This window comes from Prunus avium, chromosome 1 (genome assembly GCF_965620075.1).
Source record: "Prunus avium chromosome 1, drPruAviu1.hap1.1, whole genome shotgun sequence".
NCBI classification, from domain to species: Eukaryota; Viridiplantae; Streptophyta; class Magnoliopsida; order Rosales; family Rosaceae; genus Prunus; species Prunus avium.
The window spans coordinates 3362320-3383707 of NC_142284.1; the positions used below are offsets into that span (position 1 = coordinate 3362320).

General features: G+C 38.4%; 2 protein-coding genes and 1 pseudogene across 4 annotated transcripts; all 3 read right to left on the reverse strand.

Annotated features, from left to right (window-relative positions):
• Positions 1–761: 761 nt before the first annotated feature.
• On the reverse strand, positions 762–2377 carry PRPL28 (Ribosomal L28 family). The gene is made up of 2 exons (XM_021945841.2): positions 2071–2377; positions 762–1227 (listed from the first exon to the last, which is right to left on the reverse strand). Exons 1-2 carry the CDS (start codon positions 2300–2302, stop codon positions 995–997), a joined length of 465 nt encoding a protein of 154 aa, XP_021801533.1. The 5' UTR covers positions 2303–2377; the 3' UTR covers positions 762–994.
• Positions 2378–4713: 2336 nt separating this feature from the next.
• On the reverse strand, positions 4714–9282 carry LOC148297152 (uncharacterized; annotated as a pseudogene).
• Positions 9283–10846: 1564 nt separating this feature from the next.
• LOC110745718 (RNA-binding (RRM/RBD/RNP motifs) family protein) lies at positions 10847–21319 on the reverse strand. 3 transcript variants are annotated; one of them, XM_088246630.1, is made up of 10 exons: positions 21107–21318; positions 17319–18820; positions 17086–17223; positions 14080–14151; positions 13061–13102; positions 12840–12929; positions 12475–12582; positions 12270–12362; positions 12041–12120; positions 10847–11953 (listed from the first exon to the last, which is right to left on the reverse strand). In XM_088246630.1, exons 2-10 carry the CDS (start codon positions 18720–18722, stop codon positions 11164–11166), a joined length of 2817 nt encoding a protein of 938 aa, XP_088102756.1. In that variant the 5' UTR covers positions 18723–18820; positions 21107–21318; the 3' UTR covers positions 10847–11163. The 3 variants fall into 3 exon arrangements, with proteins under 3 accessions (XP_088102756.1, XP_088102757.1, XP_021801535.1); XM_088246631.1 differs by having other exon boundaries at positions 17646–18820; positions 21107–21316; XM_021945843.2 differs by lacking the exons at positions 12840–12929; positions 13061–13102 and having other exon boundaries at positions 21107–21319.
• Positions 21320–21388: the final 69 nt, after the last annotated feature.

Genomic DNA, 21388 nt, shown 5'->3' on the forward strand with positions numbered 1-21388 from the left:
TTATAATCAGCTCTTGCTGAGTTAAAGAGACTGAATGGACCATTTACTCATTCGAAGCTTGTTTTCTAATATATGACTCATTTTCACTAACCATTTGATTAATATTTTTCCAGAACTAATCATTTCGTTATTGGCCAACCATTATATTTAGTTCCGCCAAAATAGTTACAAATTTGTGAAGGTTGCATGAAAAAAATTGCTAATAGACATTCCCTTGTAATCAATTAACAAATTTAGGCTGCCGAAACTCATTGAAAGAAATGGGCCAGCTAAATTGAGTAATAAAACAAAGTGAACCGACTTCAACTTCTTTTCATAATATTTTAGGAAATCTGGGTTGAAACGAAAAGACATTCCTGCATTTTGCTGTGATCTGAAAATGGAAATGGAGAGGTGCACTCTTTCGCTAGACCATGATGTTTGATGTAAAACAACCTCTACCGTATTTTGACAAAATATGCACACCAGTTTTCATGTTAAGTAAATAAAAAAGGCCTGCACAAAAGATGCCTTTATCACCCAAGGAAAAGAACAAACCAACTGTATTTGCATAGAAAAGCATACCACATTTTCATGCTCTGTTATGCAAATTGAGTATGCACATAAAGATGTAATCTAGGGGAATAACTCACCTATTCCAGGCACGTCAAGAGAGAGAGAGAGAGAGAGGTATTGCACCCACAAGAGGGGAGTTCCTCTCCTAATCTAGATACTAGAGCAAAACAATGCCCTTGACACCAAGAAAAATGGCGAAGTGATCGTTTGCAGAACGTTGGTTTTCTCTTATAATTTCCATATCTCAGGCCCTGGTTTATCATTGAAAGCAAGGCACAAATGTAAGACATTGCCTGTAGAAAAACATTCCTTGTGCTTTAAGCAAATAAAAGTCGTAGACTCAATCTACCAAACATATATAAGAGAGCAAAAAGGACTTGTGGACTGCAGTAAGGAAAACTAAAACTGAATATCCCCAAAAACAACACAACCCCGAGTATCATAACTTGCGAAGATCTATCCCAGCCTTCTTGGCAACAGCATCAATTCCATTTTTCTCTATCGTTTTCAACGCTTTAGTTGACAAACGCAGCTTAAGAAAGCGCTTCCCAGCTTCCCACCAAACCCTCTTGTACTGTAGGTTCACAAACTGCAACTTTTTGGTCTTGTGAGCTGAGAAGGAAATCTTGTTTGCCCTGTTTGATTTCTTCCCAGTGAAAGGACAAATTCTACCTGAAGAAATTAACCAATTCACAAGGTAAATCAATTTCCACCATTCTAACAATTAGTTGTAATGACCCACAATTGACCATGAGAACAATCAAGAAACTTCTCAACTAAATTAACAATCAAGAAACCCCATTTATGGGACAATCCATTCAACTTGATTCCACTACCAGACTAAAATTACTGTCCCCTACTACTATATAGTGTTAACCATGTGTTTTAGTTAAGAAACTGTTAGTTCATCATGTGCAGCTCACATGCTCTCTGTTAAGTCTGTTAGTGAGAGTTAGCTGTATTTGTTAAGTTTGTTAGCGTGATATTAGGAGATAAGCACTGTACTAAAGCTGTGCTTTTTACCATTTGTTCACACACAATCAGAAATACAGAATTACAAGGCTATTTCCTTTCTTACATTCTTTCTTCCTTATTCTCTTGAAATCCCTAAATCTCATCTTCTTCTTCTTAAGATATAGAGGAAATGCAATTGCACCCATATTCCCACTCCCCAAAACAAAGAAAGGAAACAATTGTTTCAGCTTCTTTTTTCTTCTTCTCTTTTTTCTGGAGAAGATTGAGCTTCATTTTTATTAGCATATCACACTGTCAACATGTAAAATAATTTTCTACAATTTTCTATAAAGCTTCTACCTTTAACTATAAACATCAAGTTTCCAATTGTACAACTGCGTTTTAAAGTCTCTCAGCATTCAAAAAACATCAAAGTGGACAACCTTAAGTTATCTAATTAAGAACATGAAAAATTACTACCAAAATTCCTAAAGAAAAAGTGTTCCTTGAAGAAAAATAAAAACAGAGAAAATACGGGAAATTGAAGGTTAGAGAAATTACGGGCAACAATGGGCTGAAGGGCAGGTGCGGAAGAGGTGGAGACGGACTTGGGCATCTGAGACGACATGTCGTAGGAGATTTTGATGCCACCCAGCTGACTGGTAACGAACCCAATATCCGAAACTGCTTCGGCCTTAAAAGGCTGCAGCAATCGCTTGGAAGACTCTGCTTTGCGAAAGCATATACTTCGGTTGTTTGCGAAAAACACTCCAGCTGTTGCCGATGCTGCCATTGATGCTCCTCAGTCTTCACTCTTCTTGGTTATCTTTCTTCTTATCTTCTTTTTCTGAAAAAAGGATTGTATTGGATTGAAGCCTCTGGTTTTGAAGGGTCATAGCCTATGGCATGCGCCGTGTGTGTGATGGGCTTAACGCTGGCACTGGGCCTTGAATCTCTTTTGAGTGGGCTCGACCCTGAGACTTTAACAAATATATTTAGATAACCTCGACAATGCGAAAGAAATTTATTAAATATGAAAAATATACCATAACATTACTTAGAGCATCCATAATCATGCTCTTTATTTTTTTAGTTAAAATTAAGCTAAAAACATATAAAAGTTATTTTAGGAGCTCTTTATAAAATTTAAACTCCAATCATGCTCTCTAGTTTAAAAAGTCAAAAATGCTATAACTCTTTTTTAATTGGTCAATCTCTATTAAAAAATAATATAAAAAATAGTTAGCATTAATTAAAAATCATTAAATAAAAGCATAATTAAATTATAGGGAGTCACTAGGAGTCCTTTCTCTCTCCTCAAATTTAGGAGCTCCTAGAGGTCTCCCTATTTTAATAGGTGAATAAGGAGCATGGTTGAAGTTGTATTTTTCCAATTCCTCCCTAAAATTTATCTAAGGAAGTGATTTAGGGAGCCCATTGTGAACGCTCTTAATACATAAAATGTTTCATATTTGATAAGGGGCTTATATGTCAAGTGATTAAGTGCATTTACTTATGTATCCTAGGTCCTAGGTTCGATTCCCCCCTCTCCATTATCACTTTGTATAATATAAAAATTTGAATTAACTACACTTTAGTCCCTGCAGGTTTAGTGTCAGTATCGAAATGGGCCCTAAGGTTTCATTTAAGTCAATATCTTACCCAACATTTCGAAGTATTACCAATTGACACCCTCCGTTACATTGACCGTCAAAGTCAGATGTTAAATGCTGACGTGGTAGGCGTGGGACCCACCTCATACCCAAACAGCAGTTAGACAGAGACGACACGAAGGGCAATTTCGGCCAAAAAAAAGACCAACGTTCGCCTTCTCTCTCCAAGGCACGCGTTCCAAGGTGATGCCTCGATTACCCAGAGTTGGAAAAATCAAAGAAACTCAGAAACTAAGTTTTGTTCGTGTATTGAGAGAGACATAGAGGAGAGAAGAGGGTTTGTTCGTGTTTTGGAGAGCAAATATTTGAAATAGATTGCAAAAAGAGAGGAAAAAAGTTGAGAGGAAATTGACGAAGAAGATTCGATTGGCTGGCCGGAATGGATGAAGAGGTGCCGATGTGTTGGTGCGGAAAGGCTGCTACAATCCGAACATCGTGGACAGATTCGAATCCTGGGAGGCGATTTTCCATGTGTGCAGCAAAGGTACGTGAGACTAACAAGGGTTTTAAGGGTTGTCAATTCTGGGCATGGTTTGATCCGGCCATGTGTGAACGGTCAAAGGCAGTGATTCTTGGGCTTCTAAAATCGCGGAATAGGCTGGAGAAATCAGTGGCAAAGGCAAGACGAAGAGAAAAGGTTGTTTGGGTGTTATTGGTGGCTTCGTGGGTTCTATTTGCAAGTATCATTTTGGGAGGGATGTGTGGATGTGGAGTGAACAAAAAGATGAGCTTGGAATTAGCTTCTGCCATTGAATGAATTGTTTGTGGGTTATGTTTGTGATTCCGTGATTCTGTAAGTTTGTAAGTCTTGGGTTGTTAGTAGCATTTTGTAATGGTTTAATTGTTATGTACGTGTTTAGGGTTTTAAGGTTAAGGGTTATGGGGTTTAGCTTAAGGGCTTAATCACAAACTGCCATGTAACTTGATGAAGTGAATGGAATGGAAAATTTTGTACAGAATTACATTTAAAAGAAGTGAATGGCCATCATAAAGAGTATGCAAATGAAGTGATTGGCCATCTAAATCTAAATCTGTGTGGTAGTGAAATAATGCAAAGGAATGCCAAAAATGTAAAGAGAAGTTAGAAGGGACCTTATAGCCATATATGACAAAAACAATGTAGCAGAGAAGTCACCTTATGCAAAAGAATGGCAAAAACAAAGTAGTAGGGAAGTTAGAAAAAGAATGGACCTGGAACAATAAAGTGAATGGCCAAAATAACGAAGTACAATGCCAACCCAAAAACTCAGAAAATTATGCATTCAAATTGGGCTCAAAATAGCCAGATAATAACATTGCATATCGTACATATTTCATGTCCATTCAATATGATTCCAAAATGGTAGTTTCAGTGGATGTATTTGCATTCACAGTGGTTGAGGCTTATGTGAATGCCATTACATCCATAAAAAAAAGTCAGTACTTAAGTTACACAGGACCAATTTATCAAAAACAAAAAGCTCCTAATCACAAACTGCCAGTCTAACAAAAAAAGGCGAGTCATCAAATTCCTGTAACAGTGAGCTTCAATCTACAACATTTGATCCTACAATTGAAACAGAAGTTGATGGACGAGGACATGAAGTTGAGGCTAGTTGCGCTTCAGAAGTGGCACGTCCTTTCTTACTTGGTTTTGGTTGCAAAATGTTTAGGATGTTAACCTTTTATTTGGATATTTACGAAAATTGATAATAACCATCATAAAGACAAGTTACTTACCAGAGGCTTCCCTTTTTGCACATGCCCAGGAGGCTTGGATCTTTGCTTTAGGGTGCTTGGACCAGCAGCTGGAGTGGATGCGGCAGATGGATCAATAGTGGTCTACAACAAACAAAAGCTTGTTAGTTAGCAACAAAAGCTTAGGGTTAGTGTCAGTATAAAATTGAACAAGATGAAGTTACTATACCTGGGTATTTTCAGTACCCCTCTTCCTCTTAGTTGCAGGTTTGGGTTTGGGAGGAAGATTCCTATGACAAGTCCTCTTATTGTGTCCATTTTTACCACATTGGCCACATTTGACAGAGTCATGTGTGTTGGGAATGCGAGACAATGAAGTTTCAGCTTGGTTGCTTGACGCTCTCATCTTCATTTTCCTCTTGTGCTCTCCCTCTTCTTTGTGTCTACATTTTCTTGGCCTTCCAGGTTGTTTAGAGTAAGACGGAGGAAGACACGGTGGAAAGTCACTCTTATCCCACATATCCATCCCATTCATAGGCAGTATGAGATTATCATATGTCTTCAAGTAAGTTGTTGTGAAATAGCAGTCCTCCACAAAATCCTGTCTGCCGCGCAAATCTCACGGCCTGGAGTTCCGGGCCGAGGAGACGTGCGTTAACACGGGGTTTCCTGCTTTTGGGTGCGGTGCGGTTGTGCGCGGGCGTGCCAGCACGGTTTACCATGCATTGATGTTTTGGTGAGTGTTGGATGGGTGAATGGTGCGCCTGTTTGATCTGTCTTCTTGGTCAAATGATTGTAGCCGAGAGAGGAACTGGTCTCGGCTGTTAGGTTCACGGCCTGAACTACAAGGCCGTTGAGTGATGGTGTTGGTGGTGGGTTTTGGGCGGTGCTCCAGCGCGCTGCTCAGGGAGCGACGGTCGTGTGATATATGGGGTGAGTGAGCGAACAAACAGAGATGGTGCTCCGGCGCCTTGAAAATCAAGGGTCATATGATATATTGATGAATGGATTCTGCTTACAACCTAACACTACTCCTAGGAAAGCAAGTAAAGATATTGAAAGTGCATTACAGAAGAAAATAAGTTGTTCCGTGGGAGGCTTGTTTTGGTGTTTGAACCCTTTGAAAGTAGCTCGAGTCTTGTATTTATAGGAAGAGTCCCTGGATGAGTAATCGAGGCTGAATTTACGCATAGTGGAGTCTGATTAGCGCAAGTGGGCAATCCAATCGACATTTGGGATCGTGAAGTATGGTGATGAGACCCCAGAAATCCTGGTGAATCTCGGCCGCCGCGCTCAATCGTGGGTTTTGAACCTCTGGCCGTAGAGACGCATTTATTGCCTGGATAGCTGGTGAACCAACATCTCAAGCTGTCAGAATCTTTGTGAGAATGTCCACGTCTAATCACTCTGATCTTCATCACCAAATCCTGACTTCAGTCACTTCCCACCTTCCCTCATGCATTAAATGCTACTTTGTGGCCAATGGGTTTTGCTGCATTAAACAGGCACTACTTCATTAAATGAAGCATGAGACCCTGATGTCACGTGATGATTTGCCTTTAATGCCTTGGCCGCAAATCTGTTCGGCCTCGGCCTCGGTCTATGCTTGAGGCCGAGATGATCGTGCCTTAGCATTTCCTTCTTTTATTTTTAAGAAGGCGAAGTACCCTGGCGAAACGCTGTGTTTCAGCCTCTGCAAACAAGTGTCAGGGTCGAGATAAAGGGCTCCTTCGGCCTGCTCATGGCCGTGATTTATCAGGCACAAACAAATCCATGACATTAACACCCCCTTTATAATTTATGGCTGCAATAGCATGAACACAAGGCCAACCCTGCAAATCCCAAGCTCTGCATGAACATGTCCTCAAATCCAAGTCCACAATATATTGTGCATGGCCACCAGCTGACACTTGGAATTTACCTCCACCTGACCACATTGCCACACAAGCACCTGCCTTGGCTTTATTTCCCTCCACCTTCTTAAATATTCTTGGGCAGATAGGCCTGTTCCATTTCAGCATTTTTTCCTTTCTTCCTTGTATTCTCCTCATCAGCTTACATCTAATATACTCAAACATTGACAGAATTGGTCTATCCCTACATTCCAATATGGTAGCATTGAAAGACTCGCACAGATTATTCAACAACATGTCACACTTCAAATGAGTGTTGAAGTGTGACTTGGACCAATGCCTTGGAGGTTTATCTGGAGTGGTTAGCCAATCATATGCATCCTTGGACAGGTTTTTCAGGTCTTGCATGGCCTTTGTAAAGTGGGGGACAATGGTTGCATATGATGCTTCCCAAAACTTGTCTCTCAGGCTTTTTGCTTTGAATAATATCCTATAGTTAGAAAACAAGTGTCTTGCACAGTACCTGTGGTCACAATTAGGGACCACTTGCTCAAAAGCAGGCAGTAAACTTTTTTGTTTGTCGGATATAAAGGTGAAGCCAAATTGATTTACAATTTGACAATCCTTCACCAATAGCTCCAGAAACCAAATCCAACAATCCTTGCACTCTGATTCCACAACTGCATAAGCAATCACCCAGGTTTCATTGTTGGCGTCTATACCCACAGCAGTTAACAGTTGCCCTGCATAAACACTCTTCAAAAAGCACCCATCTAAACCTATAATAGGCCTGCACCCAGCTTTGAATCCTTCCTTAGCAGCTCCTAAACAAACATACAACCTTTGAAACAAAGGTTGTCCCAACTGTTGTTGGAAATCACACTTACCATTGCTGTGGTTCCTGGGTTACTCTTCCTTAATTCCTCACAATAATCCTAAATTCTTGAATATTGTTCATTGAAACTGCCCTCAATCAGCTTTAGTGCCTTATCCTTTGCCCTATACACTTGTTGTCTTGACACCCCTATATTATAATCCTGCTCAACAGTCTGCTGGAATGACCTGATTGGCCACTGGGGATTGGACTTCAAAGTCTCAGCATATTTCTTGCTTATCCATGTTGACTTCACAGTAGCGTTCTCCCATAGCTGTGTACATGTGTGCTCACCTACATATGTCTTCACTTGCAATGTGTTCTCGTGTTGCATTTTGGAAGCATATATCATCCACCCACAATCTGGGTCTCCACAAATCGCCTTCAGCTTCAAAGCCTCATTCTTAATAAACACTACATCCTTATTCTGCAAAATCGAGTATTCTCTGACAGCTGCCCTAAACACCTTACAATCAGTAAACAACATGCCAATCTCAAACTTTGGATTCGCCATGTCAGTTGCAGTATTGAACTCTGGCCAATTCTTATCAACTTCCTCATCAGAATTATACTTGGCATAATCCTTGCACTCATAATCTTCATAATCCAATTCAACATCTGTAGGCCAATCAGGAGCAGCCTCCTTCCCAGTTTCTTTAACCCCTGTCCATTCAGTTTGGTCATCCACCCATTCATTAAAAAAAAAAACCATCATCTTCATCTGCATCTTCATCTTCACTAAAATTCTTGGGAATCATATATTCTGAGTCCTCACTATCAGAAGCATCATCATCTTCATCTTCAAAATCTGCAGCATTTGCCAATCTTCTTCCACTTCTCAACATCATGGAATGCCTTTTGGACTGGGTCTTGACGCCATCAACCCTTCCTTCCACAGCTTTGTCTTTATGGTGAATGGTTTTTGTCCTCCTCAAACTGCCGCATCTTTTTTTACCAAAAGCACACTTCACCCTATGAGACATGTCTTGATCCTTGCCTTTGCCTTTGTCAAAACAACCCTGAGTTGGCTTTTCTTGGACCTGGTCAAAATTCTCCTCATTATTCACAGTGGCAGTTTCTTTGCCTTCTTTAGAAGCTTCATCAGTGAACCCATCTTTAGTCAACCCTACTTCATTCAATGCTTTGCCTTGTCCACCTGCTTGTTCAGTGAACCCTACTTCATTCAATTCTTTGCCTTCTCCACCTGCTTCTTGATTCAACCCTTCTTGATTCAACTATTATATTACAACACTTATTTTTTTCACATTTTGGACCAGGGATACTCCCCCACCCACTGGAACAATGGCACCATAATTGTCATCAAGCTCTTCAATGACTACCCCAGTGTTGGTCCCAACATCATCATCCAAATTTATAAATATGTTTGAAGCCACTTGACTGTAAAACTGCTCTTGACTGCATGCCAAGACATGTTCTAAAAATATATTTATCAACCTAGTGTCTAGCACAAATACTAGCATGTCTAACACATCTGCATCCTCACTTAGCTTAACTAGGCCACCATCAAAATTATCACCTGGAATACTGTACCAGTAGTTAATCCTGCTGTCATGTCCTAACTCCTTTACCATCGCATCTATCTCAGTCATTGACATTCTATCCTATCACAATAATCGAACCAATCAACAGACCCATTCACATAATAGTTACCTCTTATTTCACCATTATGGTACATCTGAATAGAAAATCCTGCCTTATCCCCTGCAATTCGAAAGCCACGCATGAATTTTAGCAAACAAAAATACATGTAAGCCTATTTACAAATACACACATACAAATACAAATACAAATACAAACAGACACATACGCACACATATATACAAATACAAACTTTCTATGTCAGTACACACATAGACAAAAGGTAAGATTCCCAGTGGTTGAAGGACCACATACAAAAGCCAAAGTTTACTTCCGTTAACCACCTACCATTCACACCATTCCATTTACCAATTAAATAGACACAGTGATACCGACACCTAACTCGAAACTCACAATCCAATATAAAAGCCAAACTTTCACTCCACACCAAACTCGAAACTGAGACTCTCTATTTGAAAGTTTCACTCTGAAACATCAGCTGCCAAGAACCTTACACAACAGTAAGCCATACGTACGACAAAAAAAAAAACAGTATGCCATACGTACCGTAGAAAGGTTCTCCATATCCTTTCGGGCGAACTTCCCAACTCATATTCTTCAGATCTGTCGTCTTCACTCCGTTTTCCCACTCTTTTTGCAGTCTATTTCAAATATTTGCTCTCCAAAACACGAACAAACCCTCTTCTCTCCTCTATGTCTCTCTCAATACACGAACAAAACTTAGTTTCTGAGTTTCTTTGATTTTTCCAACTCTGGGTAATCAAGGCATCGCCTTGGAACGTGTGCCTTGAAGAGAGAAGGCGAACGTTGGTCTTTTTTTTCTGCCGAAATTGCCCTTCGTGTCGTCTCTGTCTAACTGCTGTTTGGGTATGAGGTGGGTCCCACGCCTGCCACATCAGCATTTAACGTTTGACTTTGACGGTCAATGTAATGAAGGGTGTCAATTGGTAATACTTCGAAATGTTGGGTAAGATATTGACTTAAATGAAACCTTAGGGCCCATTTTGATACTGACACTAAACCTGCAGGGACTAAAGTGTAGTTAATCCTAAAAAAATTTATATTATATATGTCAAATTTGTGCACATAGATGTGAGCAATCAACAGTTGATGAGTCCAATAGAAGTCATAAATTTGAAGGTTTAAGAGACTGAGGGAGAGCGAGAGTGCGAACGAGTGTAGGTGTAAGGGGATGAGGGGGAAAGATGATGCAAACCTGTATCTTATTTTTATTTTAGTTTTTTAAAAAATGTATTTTTGCGATTTAGAATAATTAAAATGGTTATTTGAGTAAAACAAATAGTATGAGTGAGGTTGGTTCAGTTTAAGACTACTGTCTATACGCACAAAGGTCCTCCCATGTACTCATTTTTAGGGTGAGGGAGCGGGACTGCACAGTCACAGTTGCATGATATTTTGAGGAGAGATTTTGATATTATTGATTTCATATCAATAAAATCTAATATTGATATGAAGTCTTATTTCTTTGTTGTTTTGGCATAAATCCTTGAGGCCTTTGCTTTCTACTTGTGTCAATACCGATTTTTATAAATTTGGCCATGGAAGTTGGAAACCCCAATTTTGGTTCACATTTCTCGAAGGTAGGGTTAAGTGAGGAGGAATGAAGGTAAGTTGTATGGTTCGCCAAATCCTCTCCATAATCATCCTCATTACTGTAAAGGCTTTAACAAAGGGCATCGTACCCGTTTCACATTTCATACTCTGGAACGAAGCTCCAGTTAGATTAAACATCAAAGTGAATCTTTTTAATAAGATTTCAGCATCCTCAACCTGGTCAAACTCTAATAATATTCCCATACATGTCATGGCCAAAGCTCAAAGATGACATATTAACAGGGCTGGAAAATGTTGACTATGGAGACACCAGCATAGTTCGATCATGGGGCCTGCCTAAATGAGTAACATGTCATTACAACACGAGCATTGTCAATAGCAATCAAACATGCTCAATTTTGAAATGAGCCCTGTAATGATCAAGTGAAATGTACTCCACTGTCACAATTCGATCATCAAAAACCCGTCCGTGTAAACAATGTGCTGCCATTAAAGAGGCTTCTATTCTTCCAAACTCCACAAAAACGCACCCTGGCTCAAATATGCTTCCAAGATCATAATCATGCTCCTTCCCATGATTCTGTTCCTTAATTTCAATCTTCTCATTAGCATCCGACTCTGTTCCCAAACTACAGTCCTTTCCAGCAAAACTTCTGAGTTTCTCACCATTAACTTCCTCTTGAGTTGATCCCTCTTCTTCAGTCATTAATTCGTTTTCCAAACTCAAGTCATTTATTTCAATAGCTTCAGTAGCCTTATCATCATAGCATTCGGAAGCATCTTTCGTGCTGTTCAGTTGGTTGTGGAGTTGCTCAGGAACCCTGTTAGATGGGTTCTCGCTTCCTTTGATTTCGATATCTTCACCAAATTGACCTATTTTACATGATTTTTCCTCCATAAAATCATCTGTAGGCTCATCATCTAGAGCAGTTACACTAAAGCAGTTACCTTTGGTGACTTCATCTTCTTTAACTTCTTTGGCATTGCTAGGAAACTCCACGAACTTATTATCAATATGTTCTTCCAAAGTATCTGTTTTTGCTCCCTTTTGTTCGGACTCTAATATGTTCTGGTACCCTCCAGATTCTGCATCGTTGACGGCTTCAAATACCCCCATGGTGACGTAATTGTTGCAATGCTCGACAACTTTTACAGATTTGACAGTTCCAAACCTGCATAATTGAAGGGCTTTAAGATTTACACAAGTATAATTTATAAAGAAAACAAAAACAAAAACTGAAAATAAAATTCTCTGGGACCTGGCACACTCTAATCGCACATCTTCCAGAACTTCTTCTACCTCTGGTTCAGATAGCAGTGAAATGTGCTCTAGATTTAACTAGTTCACATTGAGGAAAAAAATATTAGGAAAAATAATAATAAACTGATCCATATAAAACATACTTCTTACTAACCCAAAATTGATCCCATAACAAACTGTCGATTTTCCTAAATAAATTAAACATAAAATCAAGCATGACAGCATACCACATTTCTGAGCTTTAGGACCTGCGAAGGTTGTTTGAGAAGTGGCTTTGCATATTCTGGGATCTCATGTAATGACGCATTTCCACTATTTTCCTACAATATGTCGATTCTTCCCTCAGTACACATCTCCAAGTAAAATAACAGACGCGGTCAAGCAATCAAATATCGAAAGTTGTTTGAAGAGGGAAGAGGGTGGTCTTCATACCAAGGATGATGCATCATGAATTGCTTGAACTGCAGTTAGCACTCTTCCACCCAATTTCATACCATTCAGACCCGCACACGCTTTGAGAGTAACCGACTGGTCTACATACTGATGCAGCATCCAGATGTCATTAGGAAAACAGGGGGGAGGGGGAATTGATTTATGAATAGTGCAATATTACAGTTCTAAATCAACAGTGGTAAACACTAAAATGCATGCTTCTCTTCCAAATAAATGTATAAGAACAACAGTATTTCAAACAAAGACAGATAAAACTGACGCTGTTACCAAAAATTAACACATAACGTTTACAAAGAATATACTAGAAACAAAAACTAACTTGAGCCATAAATGTGCTTTATTACCTCCAGAAAAGCACATGGTTCATTAAGTTCCTTATTGACCTCAAAGTGGTATGCCTTCAAAGGTCCAAAGACACTAATGATCTCCATAAGCTGGAAAAGCAGCATAAAAGGCCTAGTCACTAAAGTTGATGGATGAACATAGGAAAAGAAAATGAAAAGAGGAGATGAATTTTTGGTGGGAAAAGAGAACTATTTGCATCATAAACATCGTGTCATATTACCATTTTTGATGAAAGAGACTTTGAAATTCCACCAATGAAAATCTGCATAAATAAGGGGAAAATGAAAAATGAAAAAAGAAAAATTAATGAATTTCCAGATAACTACAAAGGCAAGTAGCATATCACAACATTGAGATGTAGTGTGGAATCAAAGAACAAGATAATATCAATCTTCATAAACTATGAAGCTTGGATATATTAGTAGAACCTAGATGCTAGACATCACAAGAAAAAAGGTCTATGTTGTCCGTGGAGCAAAATTGATGCAATAATACGAGTCTACACATAGGTCTTTTCATGGAAACTTAAATAGCCTCTGGGTACGCACTAGAGACTCTTCAGCCTCTGAGAGAGAGAGAAAGAGAGAGAGGGGGGGGGGGGGGGGGGGGGGGGGGTAAGTGCCGTAGATTATTTCCAAGGCATGGCATAAGATGGTTACCAAAAGGAGGGACAGAAAAAAGATTTCTGTCATCCGTTAGGTATTTACAAGTATCTATCAGGCTCCCCATGCAGTTATAAACTTATGATAATCGCCCTGTATTAGAAAACAGAAATTTGCAATTTTGCAATCATCTTTAAGGATAAAAAGCAACTTTGCAATATTGCAAGATTAATCAACAAGAATATAAGGATCATGAACCATAAAGGTGATGCACAAGGATTGAGTCCTTTTCCCTACCTTAAAATTTTAAGTTTACTAAAACATTACAGGAAGCAAAAAGCTTTCACTATTGAGAAAATCAAGTAGAGGATAAATAACATCAAAAGACCCTGATCTCTTAAAAGTAGCATGCAACAGATCAACTACTTAAGCTTAGTTAGAATCCCAGTCTATCAATGATGTAGAGAATAAAGCAAGGAAAAATCTATAAGAACAAAGCCTGGATGATGATGCGACCAACTAACAAAACTAGTTCTCCACTACCCTGAATTCGTGAGGAAGTGCATGCACAGTGGTCTTAAACTAATCGTAGCAGCAATTACATGTACAATTACTATATGTTGCATCACCAGCTTACCTTGTTGGGTGAATCCTTCACAACATCACTAATTGTCTCAACCACAGCCATTGATTTATCTGGGTCACCAGTCTGCATGAAAATAGCAACTGTCTGAAAACCTGCTCCATGGATAGTAAGCACAACATACCTCAGAATTTGCAAAGCAGTAATAGAAAGTAGTTTAACCAAATAAAGTTAAGCTTGCAGCATAGAAGAGTATAACCAGATTGTACTAAAAGTAAGAATTAATGAAATCAAAGCTTTTTCACTTATGTCTTTTTATTTAAAGCACTTATTATCCAAAAGAAAACATACATAAATAAGTTTCATTGTAATTAATTTGTTTATCATATTTGGATTTTAATTGGATTGGATCCACCCAAATCCAGAAAATATCATTTATGACAATCTCAATTCAGATTCAAATTTGAAAAAGTGGTATGAGAAGCAAAACTCAATATGGTCTTTTATCTTTGACCCATTAATTCATTCTGAGTAGGAAACCATGTAATTAAAATTGAAAGAAGGAAACCGTGCCAGGTCGGATTCTGAAATCTGTCCTCTATCCTAGGCTCTCAGCTTTCTTGACATAGAGTCAATTCAATGAGATCATCAAATTTTTTCCAAGAATACCAATAAGCATTAACAGATAGCATATGTCATCAAGGTTAATAATTTAAAGGGAAGCTAATTTCAATAAATTGTTAATGTAAAATTAAAATAAAATAATTAAACTATAGAACCTCCTGACGTTCAAGGAAATTGCTACAAGTGTTATATCTCTAACAATAGAATACAGCGCATCCATGAGAAGCTAAAGAGACATAGGCTAGAGGGAAAGCACATAAAGACTACGGGAGAAAACTTTTGGCCAGATGAGTTTTTTCTCATGCAGGCATGCAACAAAGACAAAAGGCAACATGGAAAGGACGAATGCTTATATTCAACATGAAAGAGAGACACATGAAAATCACCACAGAACTTGATTTTATCTCTAACTGTTTAGTATCTCTCTCCGTCCCACTTCCTAACGTTAAAATAGGGCGTCTCTGGATTGGCTAGAAAACCGGATGGCTTCCATCTATTCATCTTGAGCCCATAATGGTATTTGTACTAACTAAACAATCAAGCAAAGAACTACCCATGGTGACAGCATGAAGCTCATACTCGTCTAAGTGTGTTCCTTGTTTCTATCCTGTCTTGTGATGTTAAGATTTCAAAAACACTACACAAGAAGCATATTACAACATGCTAATTGCAAAAAGGATGAAAGCATATCATGACTGATGCTTAAATTGACTTAAGTCAAGCACATCCATCAGAAAATTCAAGTTGCAGATAATACCACTGGGAATGAGAGCCAGTGTCCTAAAAGACTATATTACATGCAAATTATATGTTAAACGCCAAATAAAGCAAACACTATACTCCATGTCATTAAATATTACTGTTTAAGCCTAGATCAGTAACCCAAATCCAAATCGAGAGAAGAAGCTGCAAGCACATCAAACTTGTCACTACACCTGGAAATCTTCTTATTTAGGAGTCAGCTTCATCATCGCCCTGAATGTGAATTACGACACACCCAACATAAACATCCTATTTAAGAGATTCCAACATGACAGTCAGAAAAATTCTTGTGTAACAGGACAAAGACATTATTCCATGTACAATAGAAAGCTTGTGAACCTACAGTAACATATCCCAATGTTAAATTTAACAAACAACCTTGATTCTGCTTCCAAAGTACAATAATAATACGACCATATAAAATTTTACAGCTAAGAACCAATCCTAGTCCTAAGAATGGGTGTCTATGGCCAACTCCATCATCTAGCGAACGTGCAAAGACCAGGGACTCAAGAACATGATAGATTCAATCAGATATTCAAGGCTACACATTTTCTTGCATTGCAATACCTCAATCCCTCCCATTTCATAAAGAAAAGAAGGGTGAGGGAAGTTTGTATTAAAACAATAAAAGGTCAAAGAAGAATTAAAATTATCACTTTGTTAGATCGTGTAATTTGCAAAGCCATTCATATAAAAAATAATTTTACACATGCTAAATTGTGTGCTTATGAAGTAGTCAACATATTCAAAATTTGTACCATACATGCTTTTGTGACCACATATTAATATCCTGAATCAGTGCCTATTCATAGAATATGGAATTGCCGACAGAAAACTCATATGGTAAACAAAGTAAAGAACATAAAATTGGAAAGCTATTTGGAAAAATATGTTTCTTTAACTCGGAAAGCATGGAAAGAGGGAGTTTTATCACTTACAAACTAGCCATTTATCCTGCCTAACTATTGTCCAATAAATGGCAAAAGGCATGTCACTCTACAATCATGCCATCTGTTCTGTTTTTTTTTTTTTTAGAATTCTCCTGGGAAGAAACCATTGGTCAGGAACTTAGGATTTGACACGGCATCCTGACTTATGGGGCTGTAGGCTTTCTATAGACCTTTGACCCCTCTTTACAACCACCTAGTCAATTAGGGCTCGAGGTCCAAATTTTACTATAGAAAAAAGTTTGTTTTTGCTGAATTTTTGGGCAACCTGGGCAACACCTTTTTCAATCAAGGTAAGCGAGAATTGAAATGGCTTCTGCTCTGTTGTGTGGCAGCAGATGGATAACAGTTGGACCATGATTCAGTTGGACTTGGACTTTGATTGAACAAATTTGATAAGTAAGAAGACAATTAGACCAAATCATAGTGTAGATTAATAGTCTCCCCTAAGACATGTAATAAATAATTAAAAAATTACAACAAATCAGTAAGTTAAGACAAGGATTCCACAGTAGGTGAATGCATTATCAACAGATAAACAGAGAAAAATACGTTGACCAGCTAAAAGAAGAATATCAACTTCAAGCAACATAACTTCGTAGATCATATATCAAAAGGAAAAGATCAAACAACCAACAAGCAACAGAAAAAGGTATAAAGCAACAATGAGATAAGAAAAGAAAAGGTGAGATGAGAAATAAAAGGTGAGAATTATCATTCTTACAGCCACTTCAACAAAGTCTTTAGGGCGCCTTATTTTAAGAATGGAACCAGAGAAGTCACTGCCGTCAAATGATAGAGCAGCCAAAGCATCTTCAGGCGTAAGAAACTCCACAACAGCTTGACCCTTTTCTTTGTTAATCTGCAGTTAAAATAGTTAAAGCACGCCTCATCCCTAAGTCATACTTGCATGTATCACAAGGATAAACATTACATGCTCAAAATTATTACGCTTACCGAACAACTAATGCATGGTCGTGTTCCTTGGATATGGTTGACACCCGAAGACAACAAAAAATTATTAAGAGATTCCACTAAAGTGTTCTCAGAGGTTGAAGATGGAACATTTTCTACACAAAGCCTCCTCATAGGCCGGGTAGCTTGTGTTAGTTGGACAGAGTCAATGGAAGCATTCTTCTTAGACAATAAAGAATTAGGAGAAGCCCCAGAAATAGATTTCCTAGTAGCCGAAGCAACAGCAACAGCTATGGCCATCTCATGTACATTTGAGGACATATTATTGTTTGATGAATTAAAAAGAGAAGCAACTGAACCAGATAATACCTTGTCAGTCGCTGTAGGGGGATGATCCCACCTGGCTCTTTTCTTTTCGGGAGAACGATCAGGTGGGGATGGAGTCTTAATAGCAGACTCAGTTCTTCTCTTCCTCGGTGAATAGCCACCAAGCCTATTCACAGGCACACCATGTCGCCAATAGTGGCTACTTGAGCCATTACTAGATACTCTGCTCCTGTCAATATCGGAGTGCTGTCTTTCAGATCTATCTTTGAGCACATGTATCTCACTACGCATCCCTAAATTATGAGATGTATACTTTTGTGCCCTTGGCGAGACAGATCTAAATCCATGCCTATCCTCACGGTCTCTACTTCTTGACCGTCCCCTTTTTAGCCTTGATTTTTCCAAACGTGATTTTGATGGTTCTTTCCTCTCCTTTCTCTCTGAAACTTCTACAAGATGATGTTTCCCTGGATCGTGTTTCTTTGGAGCATTTCTGTCTCTAATTTTGTCCTCATTTCCATTTTGGTATTTTCTCTTGCTTTCTCGTTCAGAGTTTCCTCTACTTAGGTCCCCATGTCTCTCCTTTCCTTTTGAATCCCTTGAATGCTTCTTCACAGATTCATTTGGAAAGTTATCAATTGAGCGTTTGTCAATTTTTTTTCTGCTGTGTACTTGTTTTTCAGTTTTTCCTCCTTTCGCTTCAGTTCTTGTATCTTTCTTCAGTTTATCCTTCAAGCTTTCTGACTCATGGCGTCCTTTATCTTTCCCTTTAGCAAAATCAACTTCTGTTTTAGCACTCTTGGAATTATATGTTTCTTTCTTTCCGGAACTTGCCTTCACAGCTTCCTCTGAGACAGATTTTTCAACAAAAGGGGGTAAATCTTTATGGTGCCCGTAATCCCTTTCAGATTCAAAACGATCTGAAACATTTTCAACAATAGCTTCCCTTGGTATATTCCCTAGATCTATGGCATTATCACATAACTTTTTGTTGTTCCTCCTAAGCATAATCTCTTCACAGCTGAAAGGCCTTGTCCTAGCAGCACTTTCTTCATCATGATGCAGGGAAATCCCACTATTTTTTCTGTTCTTTTCTTGTAGCTGACTAGATGTGCTCATCTTGCCCAATATAAATTCAGTGAAACAATTCTGAGGTTCTAATAGAGCATGGGGAACAGTTAACCAGTATTGTGATGGATATGTCAAAGTGAATATTGCTGCACCAAGAAAAAGAAAAACGCATGGATATTAGTCAAACACCCATGTGGATCAACAAATTTTAGTCCCTCTGACTACAATGCAGAACAGCATGGTAAAATAGTTGTAACCAAATTGTAGAATACAAAGAAGACTGGAATAGGTCAAGAAATTATAACATCATGCAAACTAGTGAAGCACATGTGCTTTTTTTTTTCCCTGGTTATGTGTTATCTAATTGTGTATCAGTATCATGTGACAAATTGGTAAGCTAAATGCAGGATAACAAGCACGATCTGCACTCCATTGTGTACCCCACTACTACTATGTAATCAAAGACAACAACTCCAATTGGAAACTACCCTGTGGGCCTTTCTGTATGTTACTGTAAATCGCATTATACTAGCACTTTCACTTCTTTTACGTTCAATAAGACAACTTCCTTTCAACATTTTTGCAACATCTCTGATCCATTTACAAAAATTCAGTTCACAACTGTGTAATGAAAATTAAATTAGTACCCCATAACAACTGAAAGAGCCATTTTAACTTAATACTACTACCTAAAGAAATGGTCACCCTTAAAACAGGGTAATAAATTTAAAGCGTTCAGTGTTTCCATTACATCCTAGAATTCAGTATAAGGAGACAAAGATGGCAAGATAGTCAACAAGCACTCTGTTATACATACGAAAAACTTAGAGTAATCTAATCTAGGTCTGTCCATCTGTCTGAGAAAACCAACCTGCCCAACCAGATATGGCCAAATTTGCTTGGTTTCCCTTTATTTTTGCTCAGCAGTAGATAAAATTATCAGGATCCTGATTATTTTGGTTTGGTTGTCAGGTTTGTGTGCTGGAAACCCAATCAAATCTGGATGGATATACATTTTACATAAAACTTATGAAAAGAAAAACCTCACCAAACATATATTCTATATTATAACACTAGAGGCTTCTTTTCACTACAGTGGGAATGCACCCACAGGATCCTTAGTGAACCTCAAAACCCTAACCCTTCATTCAGCTCTCTAAAACCTACAACTCCTCAATCAACCACACCCTCTCTATTCTCAATCTTCTCATCACTAATTTTGACAGCTCAAGTTTAGATTTGCACCACTCTCTCACCTCAGAAAATATTTTCCCACGCCATGATGTGTTCTTCGCAATCTTTTCTACCACCGTGAGTCATTATCAATGCCATCACTGCCAAGCACTTGAGGCTCCATTGAGGCCTCTCACTTCCTGTTCCAATCCAAGCCCGCCAAATCTTGGATCAGATGGGATATTGTTTTGGAAGCTTAGGATGACATCAAGCCACCCCCAGCAGAAGTGCTGAGTTCAGATGGAATTTGGGCCCTAAAACAATCCAACTAACCCTAAACATTTGTATTCTTATCTTTACTTTGGAAAATTCTTCTATAGGCTAATATTTACATCTTTAGAAACATTTGAAGAAAACATGTGAGGCCTATTGAAACTTACAATGAGACATCTGAAACAATTTAAAATACAAAATTACTCTTTCCCTAAGTAAATTCAGTCGCCTTGTTAACATATATGATAGAATTAGGTGCATTCTAGCAATTCATTGCCCATTACATCCACCTATCTCAAGAAACCTATTTATCATGTAGGAATTAAATCAAGATGTGTCATCCAATCACCTCATAAACAAAAACAATCTAAAATAGAGGAATTTTCTCATACACACATGTCACATTTGCAATACATATTATGAGTCGTTTCCTGCATTACGACACAAAACCTACCTAAATTCAGAGCTCTCGTTAAACTGAATACAACTTTAGGATATGAAAAGAGAAAAGAACAAAAAAAATCCGCGTATATTGTATCTTAGATAAGATGGGTACAAGCATAATGCTATCTAATTTATCATTTAGCACTAAGCGAAAGAAAACATATCACATTTCAAAATGAAAATGTAACTGAAGAAAGCTAAAATCTCCACACTCCACTCACTAACCAAGAAACAATTAACTCAGCCAATACGTTTTGCATTGCCTCTGTTTTCCCAGAAAAAAGATTTCCATTTTTACTTCTCCTTCCTTTTCCTCTGTTTTCCGTGAAACTAAACGGAGTAGAGTAGGAGTTGACCAAAAAAAAAACCGGAGTAGAGTAGGCATAAGAAACCAATTAAACACAAGTTCAAATTACAGACGAACATTCTATTAGCAACCTCCATTACTAAATAAAGAGAAAAGGCAAGAGAAAACAAGTTTTTTATATAAGAAACGTTTCTCTTTGTAGAAAAGGAGAAGATGGTGCAAGTAAAGATTGTACCTTTGGGACGAAGATCTGGCAGCGAGTTCAGTAGGCCGAGAGAGGCGTGCGTTTATGAAGGGCTTAGCGGCAAGAAGCAGAAGTGGCCAAACAAATTGAGAAAATGGGGAAAACCTAAAGAAAAGCAGAGAGGCAGGCAGTTATCCTCAGACACAAAGAAAGCTGCGAGCCTGCGAGTTTGGCTTGCCCTTCGGCCACTTGACATTTCCTGGATATTTATTTTTTGTTGGAAATTTTCCTGAATTTTTTTTTTGTTGGAAGAATTTCCGGGATTTTAACACT